Source organism: Tarenaya hassleriana, unplaced genomic scaffold (assembly GCF_000463585.1).
Source record: "Tarenaya hassleriana unplaced genomic scaffold, ASM46358v1 Cleome2, whole genome shotgun sequence".
Lineage (NCBI taxonomy): Eukaryota > Viridiplantae > Streptophyta > Magnoliopsida > Brassicales > Cleomaceae > Tarenaya > Tarenaya hassleriana.
In genome coordinates, this window is record NW_010965372.1 from 1,275,114 (window position 1) to 1,294,665 (window position 19,552).

General features: G+C 41.2%; 7 protein-coding genes and 1 long non-coding RNA gene across 12 annotated transcripts in view; 4 read left to right on the forward strand and 4 right to left on the reverse strand.

The window, feature by feature from the left end:
* LOC104811543 (ankyrin repeat-containing protein At5g02620) overlaps positions 1-510 on the reverse strand; it is a 2,385-nt gene extending 1,875 nt beyond the window's left edge. Inside the window, exon 1 of the mRNA XM_010538260.2 lies at positions 5-510. Coding sequence (XP_010536562.1) covers positions 5-346 — 342 coding nt within the window. The 5' untranslated portion in view covers positions 347-510. The remainder of the gene's footprint in view (positions 1-4) is intronic.
* On the forward strand, positions 316-789 carry LOC104811542. The gene is made up of 2 exons (XR_771462.1): positions 316-407; positions 541-789. It is a non-coding gene; the product is annotated as an uncharacterized LOC104811542 (long non-coding RNA).
* On the reverse strand, positions 728-4,281 carry LOC104811541. Of its 2 annotated transcripts, none has more exons than XM_010538258.1 (9): positions 3,859-4,281; positions 3,186-3,325; positions 2,935-3,034; positions 2,733-2,831; positions 2,165-2,512; positions 1,888-1,980; positions 1,599-1,805; positions 1,233-1,505; positions 728-1,010 (listed from the first exon to the last, which is right to left on the reverse strand). In XM_010538258.1, exons 1-8 carry the CDS (start codon positions 4,207-4,209, stop codon positions 1,242-1,244), a joined length of 1,602 nt encoding a protein of 533 aa, XP_010536560.1. In that variant the 5' UTR covers positions 4,210-4,281; the 3' UTR covers positions 728-1,010; positions 1,233-1,241. The 2 variants fall into 2 exon arrangements, with proteins under 2 accessions (XP_010536560.1, XP_010536559.1); XM_010538257.1 differs by having other exon boundaries at positions 728-1,112.
* Positions 4,282-4,508: 227 nt separating this feature from the next.
* Positions 4,509-6,815, reverse strand: LOC104811544 (polyadenylate-binding protein 1). Its single transcript, XM_010538261.1, has 6 exons — positions 6,575-6,815; positions 6,346-6,448; positions 5,890-5,960; positions 5,437-5,628; positions 5,224-5,339; positions 4,509-4,934 (listed from the first exon to the last, which is right to left on the reverse strand). Exons 1-6 carry the CDS (start codon positions 6,728-6,730, stop codon positions 4,889-4,891), a joined length of 684 nt encoding a protein of 227 aa, XP_010536563.1. The 5' UTR covers positions 6,731-6,815; the 3' UTR covers positions 4,509-4,888.
* Positions 6,816-7,335: 520 nt separating this feature from the next.
* LOC104811545 (putative pterin-4-alpha-carbinolamine dehydratase 1) lies at positions 7,336-9,119 on the forward strand. Its single transcript, XM_010538262.1, has 3 exons — positions 7,336-7,824; positions 8,365-8,557; positions 8,893-9,119. Exons 1-3 carry the CDS (start codon positions 7,459-7,461, stop codon positions 8,982-8,984), a joined length of 651 nt encoding a protein of 216 aa, XP_010536564.1. The 5' UTR covers positions 7,336-7,458; the 3' UTR covers positions 8,985-9,119.
* A 360-nt stretch (positions 9,120-9,479) lies between these two features.
* LOC104811546 (superoxide dismutase [Fe] 1, chloroplastic) lies at positions 9,480-11,605 on the forward strand. Of its 3 annotated transcripts, none has more exons than XM_010538263.1 (8): positions 9,480-9,588; positions 9,928-10,002; positions 10,278-10,466; positions 10,554-10,725; positions 10,832-10,899; positions 11,014-11,040; positions 11,146-11,169; positions 11,271-11,605. In XM_010538263.1, exons 2-8 carry the CDS (start codon positions 9,943-9,945, stop codon positions 11,370-11,372), a joined length of 642 nt encoding a protein of 213 aa, XP_010536565.1. In that variant the 5' UTR covers positions 9,480-9,588; positions 9,928-9,942; the 3' UTR covers positions 11,373-11,605. The 3 variants fall into 3 exon arrangements, with proteins under 3 accessions (XP_010536565.1, XP_010536567.1, XP_010536566.1); XM_010538265.1 differs by having other exon boundaries at positions 9,486-9,588; positions 9,934-10,002; XM_010538264.2 differs by lacking the exon at positions 9,480-9,588 and adding an exon at positions 9,608-9,711.
* Positions 11,606-12,787: 1,182 nt separating this feature from the next.
* On the forward strand, positions 12,788-14,862 carry LOC104811548 (superoxide dismutase [Fe] 2, chloroplastic). Of its 2 annotated transcripts, XM_010538266.1 has the most exons (9): positions 12,793-12,953; positions 13,042-13,088; positions 13,334-13,414; positions 13,512-13,700; positions 13,785-13,956; positions 14,046-14,164; positions 14,248-14,274; positions 14,386-14,409; positions 14,554-14,862. In XM_010538266.1, the coding sequence occupies exons 1-9, from the start codon at positions 12,887-12,889 to the stop codon at positions 14,758-14,760; spliced, it is 933 nt and encodes a 310-aa protein (XP_010536568.1). In that variant the 5' UTR covers positions 12,793-12,886; the 3' UTR covers positions 14,761-14,862. The 2 variants fall into 2 exon arrangements, with proteins under 2 accessions (XP_019057912.1, XP_010536568.1); XM_019202367.1 differs by lacking the exon at positions 14,554-14,862 and having other exon boundaries at positions 12,788-12,952; positions 13,041-13,088; positions 14,386-14,546.
* A 256-nt stretch (positions 14,863-15,118) lies between these two features.
* LOC104811549 (chaperone protein ClpD, chloroplastic) overlaps positions 15,119-19,552 on the reverse strand; it is a 5,010-nt gene continuing 576 nt past the window's right edge. Inside the window, exons 2-13 of the mRNA XM_010538267.2 lie at positions 19,144-19,552; positions 18,437-18,597; positions 18,123-18,352; positions 17,931-18,039; positions 17,699-17,829; positions 17,424-17,525; positions 17,038-17,319; positions 16,876-16,958; positions 16,474-16,768; positions 16,154-16,387; positions 15,805-16,047; positions 15,119-15,661 (exon numbers count right to left, since the gene is read on the reverse strand). Coding sequence (XP_010536569.1) covers positions 15,347-15,661; positions 15,805-16,047; positions 16,154-16,387; positions 16,474-16,768; positions 16,876-16,958; positions 17,038-17,319; positions 17,424-17,525; positions 17,699-17,829; positions 17,931-18,039; positions 18,123-18,352; positions 18,437-18,597; positions 19,144-19,552 — 2,594 coding nt within the window. The 3' untranslated portion in view covers positions 15,119-15,346. The remainder of the gene's footprint in view (positions 15,662-15,804; positions 16,048-16,153; positions 16,388-16,473; positions 16,769-16,875; positions 16,959-17,037; positions 17,320-17,423; positions 17,526-17,698; positions 17,830-17,930; positions 18,040-18,122; positions 18,353-18,436; positions 18,598-19,143) is intronic.

Genomic DNA, 19,552 nt, shown 5'->3' on the forward strand with positions numbered 1-19,552 from the left:
GAACCGCGAGGTGGAGAGCGGTCTGGCCCTGCACTGTCGTGTCCTCCACGCAATCCGCACAGCTCCGCACCATCTCTCTGATCGCATCCACCTTCCCCTTGACGGCCGCCACATGAAGAGGAGTCTCACCCTCTCTACCGCCCTTGAGCCGGCACAGCCCCCCGTCAATTCCAAGAATGCCCCTCACGATCTCCGCTTGGCCGGCCGATGCAGCCTTGTGAAGAGGGGTAAAACCGTCATTGTCCAACTCGTAGACGAGGTCCGGTTCTCTGGCGTAGGCGCTTCGGAGAGGATTCAAAGGGCGTTCCTCTATAAGGCTCGAGTCATCAAACACCCCCGCTTCCATTTTTTTGGTTAATGATGCAAATTCATAGAGGTCAAACTCTGATCTTAGGCACTCTTAAGAGGTATGAGCATCTGTTTCCTTTCCTTGTACCTCGGCCGGTTATTTGTTTATACTTTGTGTGAAACCATTATATTTAAAGTTGAAAAAAAAAACCCTAAGATATTTGCTGACATTTATAACCTTTGACTTCGCAGAATTTTATAATCCTAAGGTGGGGAACAAAGAGCTTACAAGTGCCACACACTTTGTTATTATAAAATCCATATTCCATGATCTGTTTTTGTTTGGTATGACGTGGCAATACGTCTTAAAAGACTTTTTTTTTTTGTATTTGACCAGAAAGATATTTGACCATTAACAGAAGAACTGCAACTGGCGAGGGAAAAAAACATTATTACATTCCTTGACTTCATTATTAGAAACCAATCATACGTTTGTCCTAATAATTACATGCTCTTGCCTTTCAATTAGATTGATAACTAGGGGTAATTTTTCCATATAGAAGAGAATCCATTGATAATGCCACGAGAAGATGATGCTGGTTACGGGTTACATTTAAAGCCTTGCACATAATTTCTCCAAACTCCTCTCTCTTCATCCATTTTCAGTGCCAAAACCAACCGGAAGCTGAACTTCCACAATCAGCAGCACCGAAAAACCCTTCCTTTTTCCACCAAAACCACAGACCATGAATCACAACCACAGAAACAGAGACCAAAAACCTAAAACTCCGAACATTTCGCCATCGGAGTATGTATGTGACCATCTGTATGTATGTGTATAAATCGTTTAAGATTTTGGAAAAAAGTTGCCATTGAATTTATTTAAATTTTTCCCAAAAGAAAAAACAGAAAACTCTGAAAGAATGAAGAAGAGGGCGACATACATCGACAATTTAGAGCCCGGAAATGGACTCAAGGTTGTATTTTTCTTTCGGAGTTGCACTTTCTTGGGTCTCCTGCTGCAATTTCAGTTTCTTCGCTGCATCGAGAGCGGGGAGATATGTATAGGACGAGCTGTGACCGTACGTATTGCCCGGGCTGCTTATTTGGCTGGCCAGGAACCTATGGATAAGTTTCCTCAAGAACGGAGCCATGGTGTCGGGCTCGTATTCTAGATAGTACATAATTCCTCCCATGCACGCACAGAACAACGGTACCTGTAGTACGCAGACCATAAACTCGAGAGAAAAATCACTTCATGACTGAAAGAGCAGAAACTGAAACGTCTTTTAACTATAAAGAGAGAGTACCTCGGCGTTTTTAATATCGGGAAGAAGGTGATGGTTGATTAAGATATACCAGAGAGAATCCGCCGCTCGGGGAAGAACGTATAGACCGAGCTCTGACCGTCGTGGTTTTTTCTCCAACAAGACGGAGAGAGCAGCAAATCCGCCAGCAAACCAATATACGAGCTTGTGATCCTTTGATGCTGCTTTTCTGTGTAAACATATGGCAGCCTATAGTGCAAATCGACGAGGTTGTTAAGGAATAAACGGGTGAAACTGAGTGGGAAATGATAACTGGGCGGAGAATATCAACCTGAAAAAACCCGACAAAAGCAGACAAGAAGGAGGTCGACCGAACTGCATCTCTGACAGCTTGCCAAGATGTTCGGTAAGGAGCATCCATGAACTGAATTGCAGAATAGAAATGCATCAGGATACAGGAATGTATAAAATCATTTCTTGATGAAGCCAAGACACACAGGGAAGAGGAAAGAAATATATAACTAAGTGCTAGCTTGTGTATAACTGTAAACCAATAGGAGTCTAAAATGGTACATTTACATAAGAGAAAAGAGAAACAAAAGCCATACCTTTTGTAAGTGAAGAACAACATATGGGACAAAAGTCAGGGAAAAGTACAATGGAAATGTTTTCCTGAATGTAGCTGACATTGCATTAGCATTATGGGCTAGACACGAGTTGGTGTCTGGATGAATAACCGAGCAAGGGATGATGGACGGGAACTCTTCCAACTTCACGTCATTGGCTTTGTTTCTACTAGAAATATAAGCCGACAAGGAGGCTAAATCAATCGGACCACCTCTGCAGGTTTCTCTTACAGCCTTGTAAACGGGCTGTGCAACTGGACCAGTCTTCTGAATAAAATCTCTATATGATTTCGGTAAGGTTTCTGGACGCATTATAAAGGAATACATAACCTACACGAATTCATCAACAAGCATATAATCATATTGTAGAGTAAGAACATGGAAAGGAAAGATTTTCCATTTTTCAACGAAACGGCAATAGAGAGAGGAAAATACAACATAGGTCTCTTCAATAACTCGTCTATACTACTTTCATGAATTTCCCCCACTAACTTTCTTCAGCTGCTCAGACTAACAGGGGAATAAACTACGAAGCAGAAATTCATATTACCTGGGCGCATGCAACAGAAAAAAGCAAAGAATCCCCATGTCTCCAATGGCTTCCCCACAGGTGGAACTTGTTTTCCGATTTTGCAGAATTATAGGCACACTGTTTGTGCGTGTGAGAGATATCAGCTTTCAAGACATGAAGTGTATGAGGCGATACTGCAATTTCAAAAAGTGGTTTGACAACCCATGACCATTGGATGTACCTGAGCTAACCTAGCCAAGAGGTACAGAGCCAGTGTGCGTCGCTTGTTGGAATCATCTAACGATAGGACAGACAAACCTGCAATTGAACCTGCTAAAATTCTGCTCCACCCCTTAAACAAAGTCACGATAAGGAATAAATTTTCCAAGTATCATACATAAACATATAGGAGAGGCACGTAAACTCAGATTCATAACATAAAAATGAAATAATAGCCAGTAGAGAAAAACAATTATGATGCAGTAGACTTACGCGTTCAATGGGGTCTCTTTCTTCCTCCACTTTCTTAACAAGCATCTAAGTGCATGATAAGAGCCGGTAAATCCACCAAACAGCAAACCAATACGACATGCTTCTTCTCTGACTATCAGATCTTTCTCCGAGACAAGTTGCTGTAATCATCACCCATTTGTTTGTCAAGCACGTAAAAAAGAGCTAATAGAACATATTCTTGTGACCCTTCTGTGTTAAAATCAGAAGGCAAAAAGGGGACGAAGATAATAGCGTCTTCCAGCAGAAAGACCACTGGATATTAATGGTTTTTCAGTCGAAAATCCCATAACCAACCACCCATAGTCGCATTTAACAAAGGAGACAAAAATGACGGGCCATCAATTCAAAGACAACCATTGCACCGAACACGAAGGAAACAAGCAATTTGACCTACGAGAACAGATACTACAATCCATTTGGGTCGAGATATAAACTCTACTGCTTATTAACGACAATCTTGAACGGTAGGAAAAACGGTAAAATCTTCCACATTCATCCCAATTTCCCAAGAATTGAAGGAAGGAAACCCTAAAGCAGACCCAGAGAACCCTAATCCCCATCAAAATCCATCGTACATAAAACAGAAAGCACAATCAATCAGTCATGAAATTGAAACAGAAAACAAAAGAAATCCAATTCCTATGTCCTTCACCTTCAGATCAAGAAGCGATGAGTAAGATTGCCCCCTCGCGAGCTTGAAAGCGCGAAGAAGGATCCCGATCCCGACTCTGACGCCATAGGAGAGAAGGAAACTCTGGCAGAGATTGCCGATGGCGTTGGCGACACAGGAAACGTCGGCGTGATCGCAGAGGCCAGCGTGAGATCCACGCGCCGCCGAGCGCTGTCTCCTCTGGAGCTCAGCCATGGCATCGCGCAGCCTCTCCTCCGCTTCCCGGAGCCGGCGCTCGGCCTCCGAGTTGTCCGGCGGCAGAGGAGAAATTGCCGGCTGCAACGGCGAGGAGGGCGCATCTACGGCGGAGGGCTTGGAGAGAGACGACGGCATCTCATGCGCGCAATTGGCTTCGTTTCCACCGAAAATGAAACTGATGGCCTTAAGCCCCCAGAAAAAAAAAACTTACAGAAAGAGGAAAGGACGTTTTTGGGGAGTCGTGAAGATGTAACGTAGAGGATATTGTATGCCACGTCAACATTTCCCTTTTTTCTATTTTTTCATTTCATTTTAATCGATCCAATTTTTTCATATCGTATATTTTAAAAATTATGCAAATTAAAATACATTTTTCACGTTTTTCCAAAAAAGAAATTTTCACGTTTTCAAGTGTATAAGATAAAGCTATAATCTAGAAACCCAAAGGACAAAAGTATAAATAGAACAATAACCGAACTATTACCTCAAATCCGACCAAAACAAAACATAACCCTAACAGCAGCTGAATCTTCAGTCACAACAACAACAACAACAACGAAATCGTACAGCTACATGTTGATACAGAGAAAATAATTTTATTTTCAGATTCTTTTTTTATTAATAATACCCAATTGAAATCTTGCTTCTGTGTTGCCACTTATCTTCTCCTCCCCCAAATCCTCTCTCTCTATATCTCTATCTTCTCCAATGTGAAGTTCTTCATACGTCTATCCGTTCAGGGGGGGGAAACAAAGGCAGAGGCTTTGCCCGGATCACAGGCCACTCTACTGGTAAACAGCATAGGCACTTATGATCAGTACGGTCTATAACGCATGGGCCGTCTGAACCTGGGAATTCTCCTGCACACCAGCATATGGACAATCAGCACGGCTTATTGCACTTTACATGACCTACCAAAAGATGGTTTCTTACCATATATAAACACTAACAAACTTCTGATTGGAATCTATGTGTGAAACCAGGAATCAGAAGATTGGTCTCAAACCCACTGACAGATTGTTTTGCTTTTCGGGTTGAAATTAGGTTGGAAGATTGTTAATGTTAACTACAACTATATAACTGTGGTTTTCTCCCTTTGGTATGTGATAATAGGCGATAAGAATAGGCAGAGAACATTCTACAACATACCCATAAGCATATGGAGGATAAAAAGGAGGTCCGGGAATGAACCCCCTCATGGGTCTGAAGGGACGCCTTCCTCGATATTGCCTCATTCCAGGGACGTTGGTCCGCTTCGCTGATACCTGAAAACAAAACCCAAAAAAGGGAAAACAAACCGTGTTAGAACACGTATTTCTTTTAGAAGTGAAATAATTTCCATGCGAAAGACAGATTTCGCACCTTCAGCTGACGACCATGCAATTCTGACTCGTTCAACACAAGAGCATTCTGAACAGCTTCTACTTCTACAAACTCAACGTATGCAAAACCTTTAGGCTGACCAAATTTATCCGTCAGAATTGTAACCCTATTCACCGTCCCACAGGATTGGAAATGCTCCTGGACTTCCTCCGGAGTACACGCATAGTCCACCTAGATTTAGACAAAGACAAAAGCATATGAAAGCTAATGAATATCGGGGCGATTGAAATTTTTATGAACAAAGTGACTCAAAGTGGAAAAATCCATCACTTTTAAATATGCAAAAGGTAAGCAGATCAGATAGCAAAAGCGAGATAAAAAGCAAAACATCAGAAGTGAATTCTGAGATGACGAAATAAGAGATTCAAATCTCTGTTTTAAGGCGAAAACATAAACGTGTGAAACATGTGAAAAGGATTAGCGAAGCCTCACATTGCCAACATATATCGAACGGGAATCCACTTCCTCCTTTTCAGCCAGACTTGGAGAAGCACTTGAAGAATCTTCATAGATATGCACCCAAAAGGAAGGAGAAAAGGGCACCGACCCGTTTAACTGAGAAGATTTTTACCTAACTTACTGTACTCTTTCGAAGGAATTTGATAGCATAAACCATGAAAACAAGTAACGTCCATTGTCTATTCTCGCACATCGAGTACTAGAATGTTTCTCCAAAAATCCCTCTGCTTCCAATCGGAATATCGAAGTAAAGACAATACATGATAAACCAGACACGGTCACAACACAAACCAAGCATCCTCCTACATCGTCTCAAGTTGAAAATTACGCACGCAGAGAACCCATTCAGACGAATTTAAGGTATTACGGTCACGTAATCTATGAATCTACAAGGACGTCTATACGAATGAATCCACACCAAATACACACCTTGACCAGAACCCATCTCCTTCTCAACTTTGGCTTGCATTTCACGCAAAGCCCCAGCTTCCTCCTCGATCTCTTGAAGACGCTTCTTCATCTCCTCCAAGTCCTAATCACCACCGAACCGTTACAACGGGATAAAGAACAAATAAACACGACTAAAATACGCACAAAAACGAGATCGGAAAGAAATGGTGCACTAAAAGGAGAAACAGAGATCGAACACTCGCAATACCTTGGAGCCGGAGCCCGGTTCCAGATCCTCATATCCGGCGGCGGCGCCATCATCTCCGCTGTGTTCTTCATACTCCTCCGCATCCATCTCTCCCTCCTCCTCCTCAGGGATATCTTCTCCGAACACCTCGCGCTCTTGGTCATTGTGCTGCTCCATCCTCTCTCTCTCTCTCTGCGACTGTCGTAGAGACGATATTTCAGGACCAGGCGAACTCTTCTTTAGGGAACTCTTCTCTAGGGCAAGAATGTAAACCGGGGAAGAAGGGCATTTTGTGATTTAACATTCCTAGAGGGGTAAGTTTGGAAATATAGTTTTTTTAGTAGGGCCGTTGAAGCAGCCCCATATGATAAGGCCACATAAGAAAAGATTGGACCATGGGCTATTTATTATCGTTATCCTCTACGACTTTTAATTTTAAACAAACTTAAAAAACATTATCCGAGTGGATAATTTTCCTCTTAATGAAGGACCAAAAAATTATTTGGTCTTATTTCATTTTTTAAAAAATATAGTTTAATATGAATCAAAATTGATCAGAATTTATAATTGAATTGAATTAATTAATTCCCGTAAAATCGAAATTGAATCAACGAATCGGAACTGTTAATGAGGCTCGATTTTACGAATTTGAGTTAACCGGGAAACAAAACCGGTCGGTTTAATCCCGACTTGAACAGTGCTTTCCACCTATGATGACGTGGCACCTCACCCTATCTTTTCAGCCATGAAAGTGCCCATAGTGGTCTTAAAACCACAAACACACTCTAAAGTCTAAACCCAGGAACCAATCGTAAATTCAATTTTTTCCATATTTAAAAAAAAAAGGGGAAAATTCCCTCTGGTCGGTTACTGTCACCGGAGAAATCACAGAACCACCGTCTCCGATGGCAACTACGGCGATTGCTCCACCGTCGCACCTCTCCGTTCACCTCCTCCGTGCTCCTCTTTCCTCCCGCCGCCGCGTCGTGAGGTTCTCCTCCGAGACTCGGACCCGCCGGAGATTCGCCGGGTTGGCGGTAACCCGGGCGGTAGCTGGGCCGGATCTTCTGGGTGATTTCGGGGCGAGAGACCCGTTTCCGGAGGAGATAGCGAGCAATTTCGGAGAGAAAGTTCTAGGGTGTACGGACACCGAGCACAAGATCCTGATACCCAACGCCTCTGCTCTGTCTCTGTCGCAGCAAACGTGTTCCCCTGTTTCTCCATCGCAGCCTCCCATGTCGGTCGGTGAAGCCAAGGAGCTTCTCAGGAAGGTGAATCTTCTCTTACACCACTTCGTGTCTTCCTGTTGGTTGATCAAAATGTCGAATCCTTTGGCCTAGGGTTCATGTTGAGTTGAAATCTTTGATTCTGGAGATATGTATCGACTGGGATGAGGAGCTGCTCCGTCTGAGTTCTTTGCACACGTGTTGATTGTAGAACTAAGAAAGACACTGAATTTGAATGAGAAAGAACAAATCTATGAAAGGAAACTGATAAAGTGATGGCAAACTGTTGTAGCTTCGTCCTAGGAAAACCGTTGTACCATTCAAACATGTTTGCGCAGCTAAGTAACTCTGTTCAAGAGCTATGGCTTCATCTCAGGACAAGTGTATGACACTGTCTGGTGAGAAATCAAGTTAAAACATGTTAGTTCCAGTGATCTTATGACATGGGTACCTGATCTTTGAGTTCACCCTGTTTGTTTTTCATCGTTTACAGTAGAAATCCTGAGTTTCTTACTTCAAGTAAGAAAAATCTAGAAGTTTCTTACACATAGGACAATCATCGTCTTGTTTCTTGATTGGTTTCAGGTTCTCGGTTGGAGATTATTGGAAGAAGAAGGGGGGCTTAAAATGCAGACGACTTGGAAGGTGAGGGATTCGGCTTGCGGGGCCGAACTGATGAACAGGATTCAGAAGGTGGCTGAAGCTGCTGGCCATTGCCCTGCCCTCCAGTTCCACGAGCCCAACCAGGTTCAAGCTATTCTCTGGACTTCTTCCATCGGTACGTTTCTGAATCTCTTTCGTTCAGGAACTTGTTTTAGTTTCTTGGGTTTTGTTCCCGTTAGGACATCCTGAATGTTCATCCAAACCTAATGCCGTAGAAGGAGAGAGATGAATTCCAAGAACGATCAGATTGTCACTGTCGGATTCTTGAATCCATCTCTTGAGTGCCCGTTAAACCTTCAAAACCCAAATGTTCATATTCTTTTGAAATGTGTGTGTGTATATATATATATATAGATACATTTCCAGCTGATATATATGTACATACATGCATATACATGGATTTTTAGTTGTAACTTTTGAATGTCTGTCTCGTGGGTGTGTCATAAGCAGGAGGGTTGAGCATGAACGACTTCATAGTTGCAGCCAAGATAGATGAGATAAAGACTTCAGATCTTGCCCCAAGAAAACGAGCTTGGGCATGACACGTGGCATGTTTTTTTTTTGTATCATTATTATTGGTGGATGATTTGATATCCTTTTTGTTACTGCCAATTTTTAATGTATGGAATCCTTTTTCCATTTCAATCCCTTATGGCAAAATTTTCATCATGACCTCACCATGTCGGATCACCATGTAAACATTATTTCTTGGACAGATTAAGATAATCTTGATCATTAAACCTTGCTTTTTATTAAAAAAAATTATGTCTTAATTTGTGGTTGTGTTAGATAAGTGTGCACATCTTCACGGTCTCGATTACATTTGGGTTCGATTCATCTCCATTTGGATTTGATTCTCAAATATTGTTTTGTTTTATTAATTTAATTATAGAAAAATGGCATCTTTTTGTATTGGGGGAAAATGAATAAACAGAGAATAAAAACTGCCCAACATTTAATACGTGTAGCCAAAATAAGAAGGAAAAAAACTGTACTGCAAGGGGTTGGAGATAGTACAGGATCGTATGTACTGCATCATGTACGACATGAAGCCCTTCAATACAATACATCACTAGTCGTGTGGTCTGCTCACTCCCTCCCTCTATCTCTCCTAAAAAATCGCTCTCAAGAAGCAAAGAATAAGAGGTTAGATTCAATGGCCTTCAGTACTTGTGTTTTATATGTTCCTGTTTGAATCTGGTCATGCTTTATTATCCATTAGTGTCTGTCTGATTGATTCCCCAGAAAATTTTCATTACAAATTCATTGGTATGGTCATGTTCGACGATTCACATATACAAACGCACGCATATGCGTGTATATATTTCGGTCTATATATAATTCCGTAGGTTCATGTTTAATCTATGTTGTCTTGATTCTGGTCATACATTATACACAATCACATGTATGTGCGTATGTATGTACATGTATGTACGTATTTTTAATATGTCAAATCTTTGTTTTGCTTTTGTCTGAAATCTGAAGCTTCAGGCTTCAAGAATGGCTGCTGCAAACGCTGTCACCGCAAACTATGTCCTGAAACCACCTCCGTACTCATTGGTACGTTCTGCTAATTTTGTGATTAGGGTTTCCATCATCACATGGCATCTTGTTATATAGACTATATATTCTTTATACGTATCTCCACAATTGTTCATCAAATCCGTTACTTGCAAAACAAGAAACCATAAAATGAACCTGTGGTATGGTAACTAATGAAATCTCATGGCCTACAGTTTGTAAGATATATACATACATACATATATATATATATATATATATATGGTGGGTTTGGCGCATATATGCATATATAATAACAACATGATATGGAAAAGGATGCGTTGGAGCCGCATATGAGCAAACAGACATTGGAGTTTCACTGGGGAAAGCATCACAGAGCCTACGTGGACAACCTCAAGAAACAGGTTCTTGGAACTGAGCTCGAAGGCAACACACTGCAACACATCGTTCTCAACACGTACAACAAAGGCGATATCCTCCCCGCTTTCAACAATGCTGCTCAGGTACGTATATATACGCATGCATATACATGTATACATATATCGACCCTTTGTGGGGTTTATTACGTGTATATATGTGTGTGTGTATAGGCATGGAACCACGAGTTCTTCTGGGAATCGATGAAGCCGGGAGGTGGGGGGAAGCCGGGCGGGGAGCTAATGGATCTGATAGAAAGGGATTTCGGCTCCTACGACAAGTTCTACGAAGAGTTCACCGCAGCAGCAGCCACTCAGTTTGGGTCTGGCTGGGCTTGGCTTGCCTGTAATTAAATCTCTCCACTAATCCCAATTATTCTCACAATTAAATCCCAATTAAGATTAATTATATATATGACTCACAAAAGGAAAATGCTTCACCCTTTTTCCAGATGACAAGGAGAAACTCAAGATTGTGAAAACCGCAAATGCCGTCAATCCCCTCGTCCTGGATTCTTTCGTATGTTCCAAACAGAACCCTTGTATAATTATATATATATACATGATTTATATGTGTATAGATTCAATATGTATACATTCTTGATGGTCATATATATATATATATATATTGCAGCCGCTGCTTACCATCGACGTGTGGGAGGTAACTAAACGTTCTCTTAAGCCCTAATTAAAAACAAACTTCAAGTTGTGTTATCTTTTTCCTCTTAACGCGTTGCTCCTGTGCTTTTGGGTGTACGATGAACAGCACGCTTATTACCTCGACTTCCAGGTGGGGGTTTTTAGCCTTTTGTTTAGTTTAATTATTTTATAATTTTGGTGTATATTAACATTAATTAACGAATTAATGAATTAATGTGGTGAATGGAACAGAACCGGAGACCGGACTACATAAAGACGTTCATGAACAACCTTGTTTCATGGGAGGCTGTCACTTCCAGACTCTATGCTGCAAAATCTGCTCTCTCCTCCTGATCATATCTATATATATATATATATATACATCACCTCCTCCTCAATGAGTTCATTTTCTCTATCATATATTAATTACCATAAAAAAAATAAAAAGAAAATGTAAACTCTCCTTTTCTGTGGTTGGTTGGTCTTTTTTTTATGTGGGGATGTGGTAATAAAGAACACTCATTGTCAGGTTTTGGTTTTTAATGTTGGATTTGGATTTGGATTCGGATTGGATTCGGTTATGGTTATATTTGAGTTTAGTTATTTCGGTTATAGAAAAATTATAACTATTCAGTTTTTATATTAATTTTGGTTTGATTTTATTTTGATCCCAAAAATTTATTTTTTAAAAGAAATTTTCAATTTTTTTATTTTTTTTAATTAAATTTAGATTCGTATTTTTTCAGATTAAAGATATCATACCCGTTCAAATTTTATATCGGATTCAATGTATTCATATCTCATTCGATTTGATTTTTGATTTGGTTATACAGATACAGTTAATAAACAAAATGATTACCAGGCTTATATTATCATATATTATCAATGCGATGAAGCGAATTCCTTTATTGTTTGTTCTCTTTTGTGGATTTTGTTGAACTAAAGAGAGAATATTCCAATGCCATTTTGGAATCCGAACTCTTTTTTTTTTTTTTTAATCAGAAAGTTTACTGTGCCAAAAATCCAACTATATTTTCTAAAAAAAAATAGAAAACTCATATGAATTTTACTATACAAGAGATCCAGGTTGAAAAGAGTTTTTGCTTTATTGCTTACTAGATGGACATTCGGTATTCGGATTCGGTTCGATTCTTTTGATTTTACAAAAATAGATATCAATGATTTATTATATTATATTGGGTTCGATTTCGGGTTCGATTTTTTTGATTTTACAAAAATAGATATCAATGATTTATTATATTATATTCGGTTCGATTTCGGTTTCGATTTGATTCTAAAAAAACTTTTTAAAAAAAATTAATATCATCGGATAATTTTAGATGATTGGAATCGTAAAAGATACGGTATTTTTCGGTTTCAGTATACGTTAATCCATCCATGGATAACCGAAACTTTTTTTTTACATCCATTTTAATATATCTCAGTTTTGTTCAGAATACGTCCTTTTTTTTTTCTTCAATGAATTTCCGATGAAAACTTACCAATGTAATTTATTCGAAAACGGTACTTTTATTTACATTTTCATAATATTCTATCACCGTTCTTTCTTTATCATATCTAATATCATACATGTTATTACCATTTTCATAAGATTGGATAATTGAAGATTTTTAAAACATTAAACAAAATCAAATATTAAAACATACAATAAAAAATAGTTTGGATATTTAAAACTTGGTATCTCTTAGTAAGATTTTATTAATTTTTTGTTGTTGAATTGTAAAATATATAATATTAGTTTAAATGAAGGGGAAAAAAATAAGGCAAAGCCGCTGTCCCAGGGTTTATGCTTTCTACAATTGGCCGAAGAAATCCGATAAGCTACTTCGAAAAGCTTTAGGACGAAGATGAGTGTTGCAGTCACAGCGACCTCTTCGTCTCTCTCGTCCCCTCTCCTGCTTCCTTCTTCTCATGCTCTCTCTCTCTCTCTCTCTCTCTCTCTCTCTCTCTCTCTCTCTCTCTCTCTCTGTGGATGTCTTTGTTTACGGGCTGTTTTGTTCAGGGCTTATTCGAAGACCATGCCTTAGTTTGCAATGGAGAAGAACCCAGGTTAGCTCAACAAGTTCACTTTTTTCATTCATTTTGGGCGCCGAAAACACCGTTGCTCTGTACCCAGATCGAGCTGTTCACGATTTAATCTCTTGTTTTTCTTTTTTGATATGGCGATGACTATTCGTCGAAAACACGGGGAAGGTGTTCGATGAAATGCTTGAATGAAACTTTCAAAATGGCGATGAATTTGTTTTGACAGTTCATCACGGACTCTAATAACGTATTGCTTCGTTTCTACATAGCGGAGGCGATTCTCGAGAAAGGCGGCGGCTTCCGGTGTTGTCACGGCGAAATTCGAGCTGAAGCCACCACCATATCCTCTGGTATGTTCTCCACATAACCGGAAATCTGTTTTCCAGTCATCAAGATGGATCAGTGTTTGTATATGAATTGGGATTGGGATTGGGATTGGAATGGCAGGATGGTATGGAGCCACATATGAGCAGGGAAACGCTGGAGTACCATTGGGGCAGACATCACAGGACATATGTGGAGAATCTCAACAAGCAGATTGCAGGGACAGATCTTGATGGGTTGTCCTTAGAAGACGTCGTCCTCGTTTCATACAACAATGGCAGTATGCTTCCTGCATTCAACAACGCTGCTCAGGTACTACATCCAGTGGTTTCATTGGCAAGTGTGAGTGAAACCATTAACAAAATCATGAAGGTGAGTTATCTCAATCTCTTCTAGGCATGGAATCATGAATTTTTCTGGGAATCTATCAAACCCGGTGGTGGAGGAAAGCCGTCGGGGGAACTTCTTAGATTGATAGAGAGAGATTTCGGGTCTTTCCAAGAATTCTCGGAAAGGTTCAAGTCAGCAGCAGCTTCCCAGTTCGGTTCTGGTTGGACATGGCTTGCATGTGAGTGTTCAATCTCTCCTTTCCAATGGCATAAACAATCTGCCGATCCCCTATAAAACCTCTGTTCCCTCGGGAGGGAATTCTTGCAGATAAAGCAAACAGGCTGGACGTGGGAAATGCCGTCAATCCGATCCCGAAGGAGGAAGACAAGAAGCTTGTAATAGTGAAGAGTCCCAATGCCATTAACCCCCTCATATGGGATTTCTCGGTAAGTGTCAAAAGCTTAAGAGTAATATTCGAGAAATCTTTCATGGTCCTTATCCTTTTTTTCATTGTTGTTATTACATGCAGCCGCTCCTCACCATCGACGTTTGGGAGGTACTTGCTCCTCTGCATCTCTGTCTGAAACTTTCAGCCAAAAAAAAACTCTCGCTTTCTCGATGAACTAACCTTGTCTTTGTTCTCTCTTCCTTCATTTCCGCACAACAGCATGCTTACTACCTGGATTTTGAGGTAACCCATTAATGAAAACGAGAAGAAGAAGAAGATCACCCCCCCTACGTTTTGCACTTAACCCAGTTTATTTGTACCCAGCATCAGGTTTCGTTCCAAGGAACATGTTGGAAGCATGGTGATGTTGGTTTTATGTGTTTGCAGAACCGGAGGAGTGAATATATAACAACATTCATGGAGAAGCTAGTTTCATGGGAAGCTGTAAGCTCCAGGCTTGATTCTGCTGTGGCTCGGGCCATTCAGAGAGAGCAGCAAGGAGGACGGGAGGAGGAAGAAAATCCCGAGGACGATGACGATGACGATGAAGAGGCGGAGGTGTACTTGGATACCGACGAATCCGAGGCTGACTGAGTAAAAAACTCACATGTGTATAGAGAGAGCAAAGGATTTTGTAGCAATATGAGTTGAGTTTCCTACCTTCATGATAATCTGGTCTATTTACGTTTCTCTCTTCATGTATTTTGATTTCAAATCATATTTGGTCATAATCATATTTGGTCATATTGATCATAACGTTGAAATTATAATATTTTTTAAATTTACATATTTGCAAGATAACCGTAAATAAATAATAAAATCAGAACTTGAACCCGTCTTCTAGTTTTTTTGTCTTACCGAATATCCAAAATCGATTACCCGATAACCCACAGGTCTCATATAAAAATACCCACTCATATTAAAGGCTTTTTGCACATGAAATGTGAGAGGGTAAGTTCATTTCACTTTCACTATAAAAAAATAAAACAGAAAACCGTATATCTCATTGGAGTTTTGTTTACACTATACACAACCTCCTATAATAATCACTATATACAGTTATACACAGTACATCAACCAATCGATTTCCCATTTTTTTTAAAAAGAGTAAAAAACAATGAATCTGTAACTAAACCATGATCGTGGTGGTGTTGTTGTCTGATAACCGGTCAACAACGAACTAAGCCACAGTTGTGGTGTTGTCCGATGACCGGACGTTCAAACCGGGATTTTTCCGGACGGAGGGGTTACCGGTTTCGTCGAGGACAAGGTAAGCAGTGTCACCGGGCTTGAAGTATCCGGCGAGGAAGGCTTCGCTGAGCGTATCTTCCACGATCTGAGTCACTGCACGGCGGAGTGGCCGAGCCCCGTAGGCTGGGTCATAACCTTGTTGGCATACGAGCTCTTTCACCGCCTTCGAGACCTCGAGACCGACCCCAAGGGCCACGAGCCGAGACTTCACCTCTTGCAGCATCAGGTTCAAGATCTCCATCATCTGCACGACAGCGAAATCCCAGGAAATTTAGCATAAAACACATGAAAACGTTACCAAAGTAGCATTCTTTCGTATGTTTTTTTACGCCTTGTATGTTGAAGAAAGGGCCTAGAATCTCGAAAACAGTTTTAGAAATAGCTAACCTGGGCCTGCTCGAGCTGCCGGAAAATGACGATTTCATCAAGCCGGTTGAGCAACTCGGGACGGAAGTAGTTCTTGAGTTCTTCCACCACCAAAGCTTTCATCCCGGCGTATGAAGCTGCCTCTTCGTCGTCTTCGTCATGAAGAAAGAACCCGATCGACCCGTGTCTCCCCTTTGCGATGGCGGATGACCCGACATTAGAGGTCATTATGATCAGGGCGTTCTTGAAGGAAACCCTCCGTCCCTATCGATACAGAATACCCGAAAAACCAAACAGGCAAAAATTTTGTTCAGAGTTTGCGGAAGACTACACCAAGCTAAATGAAAAATTTCGGGTTTAGAAACGAGACCTGTGAATCGGTCAGATGGCCGTCCTCGAACAACTGGAGAAGAATGTTGAATACATCGGGATGAGCTTTCTCAATCTCATCGAACAATAACACCGTAAATGGACGTCTCCGGATAGCTTCCGTTAGCATTCCACCTTCTTCGAAACCCACATACCCCGGAGGAGAACCGATCAACTTGCTCACCGTATGACGCTCCATGTATTCGCTCATATCCAATCTCAGCATCGACTCTTCCTGATGTAATAACGATACCGACCCATGAAGAATTAAGACATGTCGAAGGAACATAAAAGAGAGAAAACATGTAGTCGAATTCTTACCGAACCGAAGTAGCTCGCGGCCAGGGCTTTTGTAAGCTCTGTTTTACCGACCCCAGTCGGTCCACAGAAGAGCATAGCGGCGATTGGACGGTCAGGATCCTTTAAACCAACTCGTGACCTCTTAACCGCTCTAGAGATAGCGGTCACAGCCTCATCTTGACCAACTACTCTCCTTCGAAGTTGCTCGTCTAGACCCAACAGAAGCATTCTTTCGTCGGCTGTGATTTGCTGAACTGGGATTCCAGACCAAATCGATGCAACCGCCGCTATATCTTCAGGTCCGATAACTACAGGCCTGAAAGCACAGTCCGAAACAATGTAATGAATGTCCATTCACGATGAGCCTTCCATACAACACTTTTAGTGAATGCTACCTAAAGCATTAAGAGCAAGTAGTCATACTCATCCTCGCCGACGGTAGGAGGTAGAGAAGACTCGACAACGAGTTCGCTAGAATCATCATGCTTTGGCCTGCTCGATAGGACCTATTCATAGAACATGAATGATATTTGGTTGAGAGAGATAACAAAGACAGGTAATATTCTGTATTTGGATTTTTCTTACCACTTCATGCATGGCCTGGACAGTTCTGATCTCTTGCCAGTAATCGTCTGGAGGCCTTGAAAGGATACAAATCTCATCCTCCCTTTTCTTCCTAAAAGCTGCGATCCGGGCTCTGCTTCCTGCCTCGTCGATGAGATCGATAGCTTTATCCGGAAGAAATCTATCAGCAATGTATCGTGCTGAAAGGTATACAGCAGCATCTATTGCATCCATTGTATATTTGCAATTGTGATGTGCCTCGTATTTCTCACGTAGACCCAACAGAATCTTCACCGCGTCCTCCTATTTAAGTTTGTTCAGACAAGTTCACCGAATAAGAAGGGGAAGCCGGTGGCTTAACAAAGTAAAAAAATAAAAAGGATATTTCTGTTCGGCAAAAAAAAAACCTGGCTCGGCTCATCAATCAACACCGGCTGAAATCTCCTAGCAAGTGCCTTGTCCTTCTCAAACTGACTCCTGTATTCATCAAGAGTTGTGGACGCAATGCACTGCAACATAATGGATTGTTGAGTAGTGGAACTAGCTACATGGCCATGTTTTTTTTCTCATGATAAGTAAACATAGATGTTCAGAAATCGGAAGCCATTTTAAAATTTGAGATAATCTTCTGCGAGTATATTCCTTCCACACTGTCTTCATATGAATCGTTCTGAATAAGTACCTGAAGTTCACCCCGGCTGAGTGGTGGTTTCAAGAGGTTGGCAATGTCGAGTCCAGACCCCTTGTTTCCTCTCCCTACTGTGCCAGACCCGATAAGCGTATGAACTTCATCTATAAAGAGAATGACGTCACCTGCAAACAAACGAATGCAAAAATGAGCCGTGATAATTTTCGCAATTAGAGCCTTGACGATTCTTCGGTCTCCACCAGTCCTAAAATCCAAGGTTGACAACCTGATTTTTTTATTTCGCTTATTAAGGAAGTAACCCGAGCCTCCAGCTCTCCTCTTTCTTTTGCACCAGCCATTAACAGTCCTATATCCAAGGACATTATGCGCTTCGCCTATATGTGGATCAAAAAAGCTTGTCATACCCATTTGATCAACATGACAACACAAAAGCCTCATTTCCTTATAATATGCCCACCAAAAGAAGGGCAGGAGCCTCTGCCTGTGCGATACTTATTGCAAGTCCTTCAGCAATGGCTGTCTTCCCGACACCAGCTTCACCAAGAAGAATTGGGTTGTTTTTGGTTCGGCGACATAGGATCTGAATGACTCTCTGAACTTCAGTTTCTCGACCGATAACAGGATCTATAAGGCCTTCACTGGCACGAGCTGTAAGATCCACACAGAACTGTGCCAGGACATTTTTACCTGCTCAGCATCATTTTGGGTAAACATTTATCAGAATCTATTCTTCAAACCTCAAAAAGTGAATGGAGCAGACAAATATTTTACCTTTTGTTTTTTCCGACATTTTAGAACTAGCAGTTTTACCGTTAGAGAAATCACCAAGGCTCCCTTTAGATGCAAGAGATGGTTCTCTGCCATCCTTGGCAAGCTCTCCTTTGAGTCTGGAGAGTGCTGCTTCTGTGAGCTGGTTGATATCCGCTCCCAATCTTAATATCACATAACAAAATCTTAAGATCAGCAGATTGTTGTTAAAACTAGTGGACAGAAGCATCATATAAAATCCAATAACGATTTACAGGCAACATGATCTATACAAGCTTATTCCTAAAAGGAAACGCTGCTTCCACATAGAACAGACGTTATTAAACCCTCTGTTTTGGTTGCCAATCTTAGGCAATTCTCTAACCCATTATCCTAGCAATAATTGGACTTCGAATTACTCAGTACGTGATCAATATAAAACTGAACTTGAAAATTATCTGAGTTCCGAAATTTATGAGAGAAAACAGTTCGCAGCTCGGTCCACATGCCCGATCCTAGTTCATAATTACTGCTTCACATGGTCACCATTTTAGAGTAATTCGTAGCAAGGACCCACCATCAAATTCAGATTTGTCTTAAACATGTTCCACGCGTCAGATCATGACATCTACCAAATCTGCTATGACTAAACGAAACGCATCTCTATTAACCCAGAAATTTACCGATCTCGTTTCAAGGCAATTCAAAGACACAAGGTGGGTGAATTGTACCTCTTAAGGACTCTGCCGGCGCTACCGTCGTCGACGGTGAAGAGACCGATGGCGATGTGTTCAGGTGCAATGAACTGGCACCCCATAGTCCTAGAGTACTCGACCGCAGCCTCGAAGACCCTCTTCGTACTTACGGAAAACGGCATGTCTGTTGACTTTGAGTACGAAGTAGACGAAACTTCCTGCTGTTTCGGAGAATTAGAATCGGAGACCTCGTCGTTCCAGATGCTCCACACAGTTTCACGAGCTTTGTCGATGGTGATTCCGCACCCTAGAAACCCGCGAGGATCGCGATCCTCTGTGATCAGGCCCAGGAGAAGATGCTGAGTGAACACCATGTCTCTCCCCAACGATTTAGCTTCCTTCTGCGAGAAAATTATCGCTCTGATCGCTCGCTCCGTGAACCGCT

Excerpts from the sequence above, each read along its gene's own strand:
- LOC104811541 (XM_010538258.1), bottom strand. The coding sequence starts at position 4,209 with ATGCCGTCGTCTCTCTCCAAGCCCTCCGCCGTAGATGCGCCCTCCTCG. Across the intron at positions 3,326-3,858 it reads CATCGCTTCTTGATCTGAAG|CAACTTGTCTCGGAGAAAGA; the intron begins GTGAAGGACATA and ends TGATGATTACAG. Across the intron at positions 2,513-2,732 it reads TTTCTGTTGCATGCGCCCAG|GTTATGTATTCCTTTATAAT; the intron begins GTAATATGAATT and ends GAATTCGTGTAG.
- LOC104811544 (XM_010538261.1), bottom strand. The coding sequence starts at position 6,730 with ATGGAGCAGCACAATGACCAAGAGCGCGAGGTGTTCGGAGAAGATATC. Across the intron at positions 5,629-5,889 it reads GTTCGATATATGTTGGCAAT|GTGGACTATGCGTGTACTCC; the intron begins GTGAGGCTTCGC and ends GTCTAAATCTAG. Across the intron at positions 4,935-5,223 it reads TATCCTCCATATGCTTATGG|GAGAATTCCCAGGTTCAGAC; the intron begins GTATGTTGTAGA and ends GCTGGTGTGCAG.
- LOC104811545 (XM_010538262.1), top strand. The coding sequence starts at position 7,459 with ATGGCAACTACGGCGATTGCTCCACCGTCGCACCTCTCCGTTCACCTC. Across the intron at positions 7,825-8,364 it reads CCAAGGAGCTTCTCAGGAAG|GTTCTCGGTTGGAGATTATT; the intron begins GTGAATCTTCTC and ends GATTGGTTTCAG. Across the intron at positions 8,558-8,892 it reads TCTCTGGACTTCTTCCATCG|GAGGGTTGAGCATGAACGAC; the intron begins GTACGTTTCTGA and ends TGTCATAAGCAG.
- LOC104811546 (XM_010538263.1), top strand. The coding sequence starts at position 9,943 with ATGGCTGCTGCAAACGCTGTCACCGCAAACTATGTCCTGAAACCACCT. Across the intron at positions 10,900-11,013 it reads CCCTCGTCCTGGATTCTTTC|CCGCTGCTTACCATCGACGT; the intron begins GTATGTTCCAAA and ends TATATATTGCAG. Across the intron at positions 11,041-11,145 it reads TTACCATCGACGTGTGGGAG|CACGCTTATTACCTCGACTT; the intron begins GTAACTAAACGT and ends TACGATGAACAG.
- LOC104811548 (XM_010538266.1), top strand. The coding sequence starts at position 12,887 with ATGAGTGTTGCAGTCACAGCGACCTCTTCGTCTCTCTCGTCCCCTCTC. Across the intron at positions 13,957-14,045 it reads TGGTTGGACATGGCTTGCAT|ATAAAGCAAACAGGCTGGAC; the intron begins GTGAGTGTTCAA and ends GAATTCTTGCAG. Across the intron at positions 14,410-14,553 it reads CTTACTACCTGGATTTTGAG|AACCGGAGGAGTGAATATAT; the intron begins GTAACCCATTAA and ends ATGTGTTTGCAG.